The following is a 14,118-nucleotide window of genomic DNA, read 5'->3' as shown; positions in this document are numbered from 1 at the left end:
CCCTTAATTGCTCTTGGTGAGACCTTTCTGTGAGTAGAATACTCTTCTTTGTATAGTGCCAGAGAATTTTTAATGTCCATCTTAACGGACACTTGATTTCAGCATCTCAGCTGAAGGACAATGCCTTCAAGAATGTATTCCTTTAGTGCTGAATCATTAGCTTATGTTATGATTTCGAAATCTGGAACAGGCTTCAGCCTACAAGCTACAGACCTGAAATTGAGGCTGCTGCCAGCTAAATTGAGGTTCCAATGAAATTGCAAATAAGCAGCTGAAGATGACAGTCCATGTAGTACTTGAGAGTGTCTAATGGTATTTCATTCATCTTTCAAAATTTGCAAAATTCCAATGTGTTAATCACTAATAAGGTCTTAAAATGAAGTGTTTTCTTCATATGTTCCAACTGAAACTATCCCTGTATCAATGCTTAATTTCAACACTTGTATCTTGAGTGTTTATTCAAAACCAGCAGCTGACAGGAAATATATCCCAATTAGCTCAAGTGTCTGACAAACCAATTGTTGAGCAATTGAATATCCGTTTTTGTACTTTGATAATCATGAACTCTTGAAGGAAATGTTCATTCCTGTCTTGTATGTATTTTATATTTGAAGCAATATCAGCCAAATATAAGAGACTTGTCACATCAGACTGCGGATGCCTGGGAACGACCAAGGAAAGAGTTTACTTTTACGAAAAAGCTGGGTTCTGGACACTTTGGAGAAGTGTATGCTGGATATTGGAATAAAACCGTTCAAGTAGCCATCAAAACAGTCCACGTTGGTAAGGATGTACTGGAAGTGAGATCTAATAGGACAGAGGCTTTAACATTAGAGCAGTTTGTTCAATTATAAAAGGGGTGTCCACCTGCAGTCCATGGGTCATATTGCCACCTCTGAAGCCTGATAGTTCAACCTTTATAGAATCATAGAAACCCTACAATGCAGAAGGAAGCCATTCAGCCCATCAAGTCTGCACCTACAACAGTCCCATCTAGGCCCTACCCCCATAACCCTACATATTTACCCCGCTAATCCCTCTAACCTACGCATCCCAAGAGACTAAGGGCAATCTAGCATAGCCAACGCACCTAACCTGCACATCTTTGGAGGGAACCAGGGCATCTGGAGGAAACCCACACAGACACGGGGAGAACGTGCAAACTCCACACAGACAGTGACCCAAGCCGGGAATCGTACCCAGGTCCCTGGAGCTGTGAGGCAGCAGTGCTAACCACTGTGCCACCATGCCGCCCCCATGTTTATACAACATTGGCTTAGGTAGGGACATAGGACTTGGGATCAGGAGTTGGCCATTCAGCCCTTCGAGAATAGCTGATCTGGTTATGGTCTCAACCCCACTTTGCTCTCTGCCCCCCATAACCTTTGATCCCTTTGTCTATCAAAAATCAGTCAACTCTACCTTGAATCATTTCAATGACACAGCCTCCACTGCTCTCTGGGGGAAAATATTCCACAGACTAATGACCCTCTGAGAGAAAGAATTTCTCCTCATTTCTGTCTTAAAAGAGAGACCTCTCATTCTTAAACTGTGTCCCCTAGTTCTGATCTCCCAGAGGTGGAAACATGCTCCTGGTATCTACCCTGTCAATTCCCTTATAACAGGTGGGATTCTCTACCCCCCACCCCCCCCCCCCCCCCCCATCCCTCGCAGTGTGTTTCTCAGCAACGAGAGGTGACCCGTCATTGGCCAGCTGCAGGATCTCTAGTCGTGCCACTGTCAATGGGATTTCCCTTTGAATTGACCTCACCCCATTGGGAAGCCTGGCATGGGGATGCGTGTCGGTGGGACCGGAAGATGGGAAAGGCAGGAAAATTCCACCCATAGTTTATTTGTTGGTGTTTATGTTTGAATTTTGTAGACCTGTTGCTTTAGAAAGGACTGTCCTTGGCATTGACGCCTCATTAGTAAGTGTTAGCATCTGTATAGTGACTCATAAAGCTCTTTTGGGCACAAGACCCTTGTTTAAAACTTCCAATTCAACAAATTTATGCACTGAAGTCGTATTTGAAAATGTTATTGATTTTCTGTTAAGTATATTTTAAAGATAACAGATTATTGTCTTGAAGTATTAGCCAAGATCTAAGCAGATTTGTAAACTGTGTGGCCTTTAATTTCTCTTCAAACTTTTCTAGTATCCTGTGCTCTATGTTATCTTGAAGAAATCACTCCATTATCTTAATTTAATTTCCAGTAAAATATTGTCATGGAAAACCTGTCCATGGGGCAGCACAGTGGTTAGCACTGCTGTCTCACAGCTCCAGGGACCCGGGTTCAATTCCCCGCTTGGGTCACTGTCTGTGTGGAGTCTGCACATTCTCCCCATGTCTGTGTGGGTTTCCTCCAGGTGCTCCGGTTTCCTCCCACAGTCCAAAGATGTGTGGGTTAAGTTGATTGGCTGTGCTAAATTGCCACTTTGTGTCAGGGGAATTAGCAGGGTAAATACATAGGGCAACGGGCTGCATGGGATTGTGATCTCGATGGGCCGAATGGCCTCCTTCTGCACTGTAAGGATTCTATGATCTATGAATATTTTAATAAGGAAGAAACTACTCAAGAGCCTGTTTTCGCGCTTTGCTGATTTTGCTGAGAAGTGCGCAGTCTAATTTTACCAGAGAGTGCCAACAGATTACTTCAGACTTGCTTGAACCATTCTTGTCCCTCCAGAATTTGGTGAATGAAGATCAAAGGAGTTATTTCTAAAAGCTTATTTTGTTTCTCAAGGCCCTGTTTAAATCATCAATGAGAAATTCATGTAGCGTCCCAGAGTATAATGGTTCAATCTAGGCGGGAACATTTCACTTTCATCCAGTTAATGTCTAGGTTGTGGAAGTCCCAATCAGAGAGCCGGCAGTTCAGCAACCTCAGCGACACCACCACTAGCAGCAGCTATTGGCGAGGTTGCAGCTGCAAAAAGGGGGCACCTCAATGGCACAGTTGGAAATATTGGGGCTAGGCAGGCAAGTTCAGCATTCTGGGGAGAAAGTCGTGAGACAAATGGCAGCGCTGTTCAGGCAGGGATGATCATTGGGCTGGAGGATGGGGGGGATCATCCATGGGCCATAGTTTTCCAAAGAAAATGCCCCTCCCACCCCATCTGGAGTTCAGTGGGAGGCCACCATGTTTCACTGGACAGTCTTCCTACATGGCGGTAGCCCCCACCCCCCCCCCAGTCCAAGCAGAATGCCCACAGATGCAGAAAGTGGCCCTTCTAAGTGACTCAATAGGGCTCCCAGTGGGCAGCACATTTATCCAACTTTCCCATCACTAGAAAGAATGGCATGGCACCGGGAAGACATCAGGCTCAACTCCCAGGCCATTTTGCCAACCTTCCTGCCCCCCAACCCATTGCCAAAGAGCTAGTAAATTTCTGGTTACTGAGGTTAATAATTAAGAGAAAGTTTTGGAATTACTGTCACAGCAGTGAGTGAAAGAAGTGACTAATTCAGTTTTCTACATGAGGATAACGGGTGGAACAGATACTGACAGGTATATTTTGGAGTAAAGAAAGGAGAGAAGATGTTCGAGGGACATGAGGGCATAGAAGCCATATAACTACCCCAGGCACAGGGTACAGTGAGAATTCAGCGACCAGGGTATGACAGGGAAGCAATAAGTTACGATACTGTGGTAGACCAGGAGTGTTATGACTGCTAAATGCCACCTGATCAGCAATGATTTTCAGGGGCAGTCAGCAATTTGCAATGCACTATTAGTAACTGTGTCATAGAGAACTTCCCCCCCACCGCAGCTAGTCAATGGGATATCTTGGGAATCACTTTGTTTGCCTTTTAGACATCCTCCACTTTGTTTCCGTACCATCAAAGAATGATTTAATTCAGTTGTGCAATGATATTTAAATCTGTTTAATGTGTTTAGCTTTTCTGTGTTGCTTGTTAATATGCTTCACTACGAGATGTTTCCTTGGATGGAGGAGTTGGGTGCAACTGGTGCCCTAGCAAAGTAGCTTCTGCAAGAAATATTGAGCAGTTACTTCATGGACCTGGGACTAACCCTAATGTATCACTGTCAGTGACGGGGATCTCTTTTGTTGAAGGCATTCTGTACATACTGATTTAAAAGATGGTGCCTGCTTTTACTTGATGACATTAAACGGTTGCTTCCTGGATACTCCATAGAGTTACAGTTTACTAATCTGTATTAATACGGACAGTGGCCGTGTATGACGTCTGGAATCCCTTTCTATTTTTTTCCCGTGACCATTCTCCTTGGACTTTGTAGCAGTCCAAGTGAGCTATTGGGGGCTGGTCGCATTGTGCATCTGTAATCAACGTCATGCGATGTTGCCATACACTTTTTTTTTTAGCCATTAACAAATATGCAAGACCCAAAAGACATTCAGTATTCAACAGAGCTATTCGAGGCTCTTACATTTCAGCCAATGGCAAAACATTTACTTTAAACATTCTTTTCTTTCATTGCAACTTCACTGCTGTTGTGACTGGTTCACGTTGAACGTTCTTTCATTTTGTGATGTGGAATTTGCATTCCCTTCCCCTTTACAATGACTCTAAATTCTAATCAAAGAGTTGTGGTGAGATAGCATGCAACATGTTCAAGACTGATATTTCTGACTTGCAGGAAACAATTTAATGTACTTTGGCTTGCCCTTTAGATGTAAACAGCCATTGGTTCAACTTTGGCACATATCAGGAAGCAAATGACTGTTCAAGGCACATCTTTGTGGTAAAAATCCTCCATTGCAAAACAGGCCTACTCAGATGTGTACACCATTCAGGAGGATACTCACATTCATGGAACACTGTCTTCTCTCTTTATTTGTGCAACTTAAGTTTCCTCCTCTACTACCTCTTACGTACTGCTTCTCTTTGTATCTATTCTGGTGTTTACTTCAAGTCAAAGGGGTAACATTGGGTCCTCAGGTTAGAGAATGCATTCCAGATCATCCGCTAAGTTCTTCTCAAAGAGAGCAGATGGCACAGTATGAACACATACTTAGATATCTATTTAAGTATCATGACAAGCCCCAACAATCCCCACAGTGCAGGCCCTTCTTCCTGAATAATTTGATTACGACATACATAAGAATTAGGAGCAGGAATAGGTCACTTGGCCCCTTGAGCCTGCTCCACCATTCAATATGATCGTGGCTGATGTAATTGTAACCTCAACCCCACATTCCTGCTGACCCCCAATGACCTTTCACCCCCTGGTTAGTTAAGGATCTACCTAGCTCTGCTTTAAAATATTCTGCTTCCACTGCCTTTTGAGGAAGAGGCTTCCATAGACTCAACACCCTCTGGAAAAAAAACAATTTCTCCTCATCTCCATCTTAAACAAGCGGCCCATTATTTTTAAACAGTGACTCCTAATTCTAGATTCTCCGACAAGCAGAAACATCCACTCCACATCCACCTTGTCAATACTCCTCAAGATCAAGTCACCTCTTACTCTTCTAAACTCTAATGGATACAAACCTAACCATTCCAACCTTTCCTCAGAAGACAACCTGCCTATTCCTACATTACTCTAATAAACCTTCTCTGAACTGTTTCTAATGGATTGAAAGCTTTCCTTGGGCAAGGAGACCAGTACTGTACACGATACTCCAGATGTGGTCTTACCAATGCCCTGTACAACTGAAGCAAAACCTCCCTAATTTTGTAATCAACATTAAACATTAACAATTGTTATAACTTATCCCAATAAACATTAACATTCTATTAGTTTCCTAATTACTTGCTGTACCTGTATACTGGTCTTTTGTGATTCATGCACTAGGACACCCAGATCCCTCTGCATCTCAAAGCTCTGCAATCTCTCACCACTTTTTTATTCTTCCTGCCAAAACGAAGGATTATTACTTCTTCATGTGTAATGATTTATTTCATGCCATATAGTCAGCCATCATGTGATGTGACACATTTTCTTTTCTATATCAGTAGAGTGTAGATGGAGAGAGGATGATTTGATTCACAGATATTGTTTCAAAGAAAATTACAACACAGGAACAGGCTCTCCAAGCCTACACTGACAAAAGTTTCCTGCAACTAATTCTGTTTTCCATTATGGAATGTGCAAAATAATTTGCATAGCATTTTTATTCACTCATTTTACCTTCCTTGTCAATCCTTGCCAGTGCTTCCTTGTGTTACTGGAGCATTTTTTCCACATTATTTAACACCTACTAATTTTCCTTGCGTTATTGTGTGAACATTGGGATAAACAAATCAAAAAAAGCATACAATGAAATAGGATCATTACCAACCACTTCTGGGGAAAGTATTAGAAGTGTACATTTGGCTTGATTGAATTCTCAAAAATGAACTGGTTGAAATTATATTAACATTTACGCCAACCCGCGATATGGACCCATGTAAGCTACTGAGAGTGTGGTATATAACTTTCTGACACAATCATAGAACACAAAGTCAAACCATGAAATCCTGAAATACCCTTATTAGTAATATGGTTAACAGCATTTGAATACCGGACAATAGTTTGCAAAGAACTTATATAGATATGAATAACCTGACAGAATTAATATCTGAGGCTACAAAGGTAATTAATGCATCATAATAATGCAACCTCAGCTTTTCTCTCATTGTTGGAAATTCCCTTTTGCTTTATATCCGAAGTTGACAGCATGACATCAACATTAAACTCCATGACTAGTCTGTGGCGCAGTGGTTAGCACTGCTGCCTCACAGCGCCCAGTTTGCGACACTGTCTGTGCAGAGTCTGAACGTTCTCCTTGTGTCTGTATGGATTTCCTCCGGGTGCTCTGGTTTCCTCCCACAGTCTGAAAGACGTGCTGATTTGGTGCATTGGCCATGCTAAATTCTCTCTCAGTGTACCCGAACAGGCGCCGGAGCATGACGACTCGGGGATTTTCACAGTAACTTCACTGCAGTGTTAATGTAATCCTACCTGTGACACTAATAAATAAACCTAATGTTGTGCCTGCCGCACAGTCTGTTTTAATCCTTGTACGATGGACAAATAACTGCGAGTAGACGTCTTGTTAGTACAAGCAATATTTATTTAAGACATACAATCAATAATCACCCACCCAACCAACAATAAGTTATCTTTACAGAAAATACTAGAGTTCAAGTCCAATACAAGACCTTGACTTAACTTTGCATGACTGGCAAGTACCCAAGCAGATATTGGCCTTTATCTGAGCGCTGGTCTCGGTCGTCCTCTGTGAAGTCTGGTCCTTTGTTCTGGTCTGGCACTCTGGCTCTGGTCTTCCTTCCTTCTCGGGTGTGGTGGCTCTCCTCGTGCTGGTCGTCACTGGCGATGCTCACCGTTGTTGTAGCTCATTCGTGGGGTCAGAGAAAGAGAGAGAGATTCTTGGTTGCGCAGCACCTTTTATACCCCGTTGGGTTTCGTGCTCCTTTTGGCCATTGCCAATCAATCGATCAGGACTTGATCACCCTGATCGATAAAGTCCAATCGGGTGCTGCCACATCAATCTCTGGGTGTGTCCCCAACGGCCATGTCTGCAGGTGCTGGGGGCACGTAGGGTTCACACCTCTCTCCCAAATAAGGGGTTACGGCGCCCCTATGTCTGTTAAACAACCCAGTTTGACCAGAAAGTCTCTTTTGTCCTGGAGATGCCCCATATCCTGTGTATTCACTCGTCTGGGCTGCAGCCTGTTTATCTCTGGCTTTTAGGCTGCAGCCCATCGTTTTAGTTCTTGCCCAATTGTCCGAGAGTGCTTTACAAATCGCCATTTTAGATGGCCCGTTTGGCCACACTAACAAGTTAACAACCCTGAATAGTGAAGTTATCACACCTATTAAAGTCCTGCAGTAACATATGCCTTGCTTGTTGACCAATTAGCACAATGGACGTTGCCCTTGCACCCCACTGCAGAAATTAGATTGTGCAGCTCCATTGCAAAGTTCATTAGTTCTTAGAGGGATGGAGAAATAACAGAGGGGCAAATTGCCATGACTGGTTTCATACTTGCCCTGGTAGTTGGTTAGAAAGCTGAAATAACAAGAGAGTTGGGAGGGGATGGGAAAACCAGAAGAAGTAGAAAAGGGTGAAGTACAATGCCAGATTCCCGAAAGAGGTAAATTAGCCCGAAAGGCAGCCAGCCCAGTGTTGAAACATTCTTGTGTCCAATCTCACCACCAGATAGTGGCGTAAATTTGTGCCACTGAGCTAATCAGATAAACTATCACCCTCAGTCAGGATGTGCTGTACTGAATAATAAGGGAGAGGGAGAGGGAAACAGACAGGCCAAGCAATTACCCACAACTTATCGTATAATCATTAAATAGCACAAAATAACCAACTGAAAATGGGGAAGAGGAAATATAAACAGAGACCAATAGTAAACTATTATTGGGAGAAGTGTAAAAGATGCACAGGCTTTTGAAATATCGCTGATGTGGCTGTATTTATCATTACTGTCTAAATCCAGATAGCGGTACATAGAATAGAAACTATAGCATGTGAGATACCCATCTATCAGTGTTAGGTGTTCAACCATAATTACCAATATCCCATATCCATGTTCTTACTGAGATTATTTCTGATGAACTATGAAATGATAAGATTAGTATTTTATTGCAAAGGTTCTCTCCACAAAATCATGAATGTATTTACAAAGATTCAGGCAAAATTGGACACACAGAATATTTACCCTAGATGCAATGGGGAGGCGATGGCCTAGTGGTATTATCGCTGGACTATTAATCCAGAATCTCAGCTAATGTTCTGGGGACCTGGGTTCCAATATCGGCACAGCAGATGGTGGAATTTGACTTCAATTTTTAAAAATCTGGAATTAGGAATCCACTGATGATCATGAAACCATTGTCGATTGTCAGAAAAAAACCCATCTGGTTCACTAATGTCCTTTTAGGAAAGAAAATCTGCCTGGTCTGGCCTACATGTGACTCCAGATCCACAGCAATGTGGTTGACTCTCAACTGCTCCTCTGAAATGGCCTAGCAAGCCACTCAGTTCAAGGCGAACTGGGGATGGGCAATAAATGATGGCCAGTCAGCGACACCCGTGTCCCATGAATGAATAAAAAAAAGTGATATAATTCTATAATGTTCAAATTTTACTTTTGGATTGGTAGAACTTTGTTTTCTTTTTCTGGGAGATACATATCAGAAAGAAAGTTGTTAAAACTAGTGCAGGCTAATATGAAAGCTATCTGAACAATTCAAAAGAAATTGCTGCATTTAAGTTTTTTAATGACTAAGTATTTACGCCTTAAAACTAGGAGACAGTTTTTGTGACAATGTCCCAAAGGTGTATAGCAAGCAAAAAATGTCAATGTTTCTTCAAACTCACTCTTACAATTTTATGTACATTTTTCTCCAGGAGTGCGGAACCGGAAAGACTTTCAGGCAGAGACACAGATTATGAAGAAACTGCATCATCCTTATATCATGTCTCTGTACGCAATCTGCACAACAGCTGATCCTTTCTACATTGTAACGGAACTCATGAAAAAAGGCAGCCTGCTAAATTATTTAAGAAGTTGAGTAGACATCCTTTTCATTTTTACCTATCCAGTGTTTCGGCATTGTTTTTCAATGTAATGTAGGTATGCCTTTCGCTAATGACTTAAGGGGTCTTATCCATAGCTGCGCATGTGGAACTGTGCTCCAGGCAGAGGTGGATTTACAATGAAACACACCGTGCCTAGGCAAAGGCCCTGACCAATTTGGTTGGGGAAGGGGGTGGGAAACCCCACACCGGGCCGGTGCATTGGGCATCCAATCAGAGGCTAATTACTCTGCATTTGCTGATTGATTCATTTGAGACTATCAGCAGCAAATGCAGAGCAAACTCAGACTCTGGTTGGTGAGAGTGGCAAAACTGGTAACGAATGGTTAACTTGAGGCACGCGCTCACAAGGCTATGATGAGGTGCGAGGGACAGTGTGATGACTTCAGCCAGGCTAATGAGGTTGGCTTGCTAGAGTATGAACTGCCTGATGAGTCCTAATTGATGATTAAATCAGGGAGCCTCATGCTCCCTATTTAAAGCAGGTCTGTCAGACTCCCAGCCTGCATTCAGCAGGGAGTAATTGGAGAGCTGGCTGTGTACAGATGTATGGTGTAAATAAAGTAACTTGATGACGGGACTTTCGCCTCCATGGAGTTATTACAGAAAGGCTGCTGAGGTTTGCGAATCAAGCCACAAGGAGGCAAGCAGGTGAGTAGGTTTGTGCCGGGCGCTGGCACTCACGGACCCAGGCCAGCAATAGCGAGGCGCGCCCGCTGAATCAAGCCATAAGGAGCCACCGAGCAGGCGAGGTGAGCAGACCCAACCAGCAATGGCAACATGTGCACAAGGTGTGACAGCCTGAACCAAGCCATGAGGAGCTGATGAGCAGAGGAGTGGACCCAGGCCACAAACCGCCGCATGACGACGCCACAAGGCGAGGGAGAGGGTCAGAAACCACAGCGAGTAAGGCAGGCTGTCTTGAAGACCCCAGGCGAGTGGGGTAAGCAAGATGGTGATAATGGGAGAGTGTGAGGGGCGGGAAGAGACTGTGAGGGGATGGGGAATGGAGGGGAAAGAGTGTGAAGATGTGGGGAGAGGAGAGTGTGTGAAGGGTTTAAGTTGCAGACTTGCAGCGAGGGAGAGTGTGTGAGGGCTGGGTGGCATTATGAGGGGAGGGAGAGTTTGTGATGGGGTTGGAGGCCCACAGGACAGGAGGGTTTGAGAGGGGAATGGGCAGGAGGAGAGTAGAACATAAGAACCAGGAGCAGGAGTAGGCCATTTGGCCCTCGAGCCTACTCCACCATTCAATAAGATCATGGCTAATCTTTTTGTGGGCCTAGCTCCACTTACCCGCCCGCTCACCATAACCCTTAATTCCTTTACTGTTCAAAAATTTATCCAATTTTGCCTTAAAAACATTCAATGAGGTCGCCTCAACTGCTTCACTGGGCAGGGAATTCCACAGATTCACAACCCTTTGGGTGAAGAAGTTCCTTCTCAGCTCAGTCCTAAATCTGTTCCCCCTTATTTTGAGGCTATGCCCCTAATTCTAGTTTCACCCGCCAGTGGAAACAACCTCCCTGCTTCTATCTTATCTATTCCCTTCATAGTTTTAGATGTTTCTATAAGATCGCCCCTCATTTTTCTAAATTCCAATGAGTATAGCCCCAGTCTACTCAGTTGCTCCTCATATGTCAACCCTCTCGTCTCCGGAATCAACCTAGTGAATCTCCTCTGCACCCCCTCCAGTGCCAGTACATCCTTTCTCAAGTAAGGAGACCAAAACTGTGCACAGTATTCCAGGAGGCCTCACCAGCACCTTATACAGCTGCAACATAACCTCTTTGTTTTTAAACTCCATCCCTCTAGCAGTGAAAAACAAAATTCCATTTGCCTTCTTAATTAGCTGCTGCACCCACAAACCAACTTTTTGTGATTCATACACAAGGACACCCAGGTCCCTCTGCACTGCAGCATGTTGCAATTTTTTACCATTTAAATAATAGTCCATTTTGCTGTTATTCCTATCAAAATGGATGACCTCACATTTACCAACATTGTACTCCATCTGCCAGACCCTTGCCCACTCACTGAAACTATCTATATCCCTTTGCAGACTTTGTGTCCTGTACACACTTTGCCCTAACACTCATCTTAGTGTCATCGTCAAACTTTGACACACTACACTTTGTCCCCAACTACAAATCATTTATGTAAATTGTAAACAATTACAGTCCCAGCACTGATCCCTGAGGCACAACACTAGTCACTGATCGCAAACCAGAAAAACACCTACTTATTACCACTCTTTGCTTTCTGTTAGTTAACCAATCCTCTATCCATGCTAATTCATTACCCATAATGCTGTGCACTTTATCTTATACAGCAGCCTTTTGTGCAGCACCTTGTAGAATGCCTTCTGGAAACCCAGATAAACCACATCTTCTGGTTCCCCGTTGTCCACTGCACTCGTAATGTCCTCAAAGAATTCCAGTAAATTAGTTAAACATTACCTGCCTTTCATGAACCATGCTGCGTCTTCCCAATGGGACAATTTCTATCCAGATGTCTCGCTATTTCTTCCGTGATGATAGATTCAAACATTTTCCCCTCTACAGAAGTTAACCTAATCGGCCTATAGTCACCCACCTTTCGTCTACCTTCTTTTTTAAACAGTGGTGTCACATTTGCTGTTTTCCAATCTGCCGGAACGATCCCAGAGTCCAGCAAATTTTGATAAATTTCCCCTGCCATCTCTTTTAGTACCCTGGGATGCATTCCATCAGGGTCAGGAGATTTGTCTACCTTTAGCCACATTAGCTTACCCAACGCTACCTCTTTAGTGATAATGATCGTTTCTAGGTCCTCACCGCCTTCTTGTCATCAATTTTTGGCATGTTATTTGTGTCTTCCACTGTGAAGACCGACACAAAATACCTGTTCAATGCCTCAGCCATTTCCTCATTTCCCATGATTAAATCCCCCTTCTCATCCTCGAAAGGGCCGATGTTTACCTGAGCCACTCTTTTTCATTTTATGTATTTGTGGAAATTTTTGCCATCTGTTTTTATATTCTGAGCTGGTTTACTCTTATAATCTATCTTACTTTTCTTTACAGCTTTTTTCGTGGCTTTCTGTTGACCTTTAAAGATTTCCCAATCCTCTAGTTTCCCACTAATATTTGCCACCTTGTATGCATTTTCTTTCCATTTGATAACCTACTTCATTTCCTTAGACATCCATGGCTGATTATCTCTTTTCCTACAATCCTTCCTTTTCACTGGTATATACTTTTGCTGAGCACTGTGAAAAATTGCTTTGCAAGTCCTCCACTGTTCCTCAATTGTCCCAACATAAAGTCTTTGCTCCCAGTCTACCTTAGCCAACTCCTCCCTCATCCCATTGTAGTCTCCTTTATTTAAGCACAAGGCACTGGTATTAGATTTTACCTTCTCACGCTCCATCTGTATTTTTAATTCAACCATGCTGTGATCGCTCCTCCCAAGAGGATCCCTAACTGTGAGATCATTAATTATTCCTGATTCATTGCACGGGACCAGATCTAGGATAGCTTGCTCCCTCATAGGTTCCATTACATACTGTTCGAGGAAACTATTGTGGATACATTCTATGAATTCCTCCTCAAGGCTGCCTTGACCAACCTGGTTTGACCAATCAGAATGTGGATTAAAATTCCTCATGATAACAGCTGTACCAGTGTTACATGCATCAGTTATTTCTTTGTTTATTGCTTGCCCCACCGTGATGTTATTATTTGATGGCCTATAGACTATGCCTATCAGTGACTTTTGCTCCGTACTATTTCTAATTTCTACCCAAATGGATTTAACCTTTTTCTCCATAGAACCTATATCATCTCTCACTACTGCCCTGATATCATCCTTAAATATCAGAGCTACACCACCTCGATTATCTTCCTGTCTGTCCTTCCGAACAGTCTGATGCCCCTGGATATATAACTCCCAGTCATAACCACCTTGCAACCATGTCTCTGTAATGGCCACTAAATCATACTCATTTGCACCGTCGACTCATTTACCCTGTTTTGAATGCTACGAGCATTTAGGTAAAGTATCTTTAATGCTAGCTTTTATACCTTTTTGAATCCTAATACCTCCATTAATAACATCTCCTAAGTTCTCCTTCCTTTTAACTTTTTTCATAATTTTCCATGTAGTTGAACCCTCCTCCCCACATGCTAACCTGCTGCTTTGCTTCCCATTAACCATTATGCTTCCCGTAGCTTCACTGGTCCCAGATCAGTCCAGGTGAAGACCATCCCAACAGATCCCTCCTGTTCCATTACTGATGCCAATGCCCCATGAAATGGAACCCCTCTTTTCCACACCACCCCTTTAGCCATGTGTTTACTTCCCTAATTTTCTCATCACTATGCCGATTTGCACGTGGCTCGGGTAGTAATCCAGAGATTATAACCCTTGAGGACCTGTTCTTTAATTTAGTTTCTAGTACCTGATAATCCCCAAACAGGTTCTCTTTCCTAGTCTTGCCTGTGTTGTTTGTCCCAATGTGGACCACAACAACTGGATCCTCCCCTTCACACTCCAATATCCTTTCAAGCCAGTCAGAGATGTCCCTCACCCTGG

The 14,118-nt window shown here is 43.2% G+C and overlaps 1 protein-coding gene across 1 annotated transcript in view; it reads left to right on the top strand.

Annotated features, from left to right (window-relative positions):
* LOC144508553 (protein-tyrosine kinase 6-like) overlaps positions 1-14,118 on the top strand; it is a 42,607-nt gene that overhangs the window by 14,688 nt on the left and 13,801 nt on the right. The window contains exons 4-5 of the mRNA XM_078236598.1: positions 615-783; positions 9,359-9,517. Of these exons, the coding sequence (XP_078092724.1) occupies positions 615-783; positions 9,359-9,517 (328 nt within the window). The remainder of the gene's footprint in view (positions 1-614; positions 784-9,358; positions 9,518-14,118) is intronic.

This window comes from Mustelus asterias, chromosome 20, assembly GCF_964213995.1.
Source record: "Mustelus asterias chromosome 20, sMusAst1.hap1.1, whole genome shotgun sequence".
NCBI classification, from domain to species: domain Eukaryota; kingdom Metazoa; phylum Chordata; class Chondrichthyes; order Carcharhiniformes; family Triakidae; genus Mustelus; species Mustelus asterias.
Note: the sequence above shows the minus strand (reverse complement) of the source record. Positions and strands in the feature narration are given on the sequence as shown.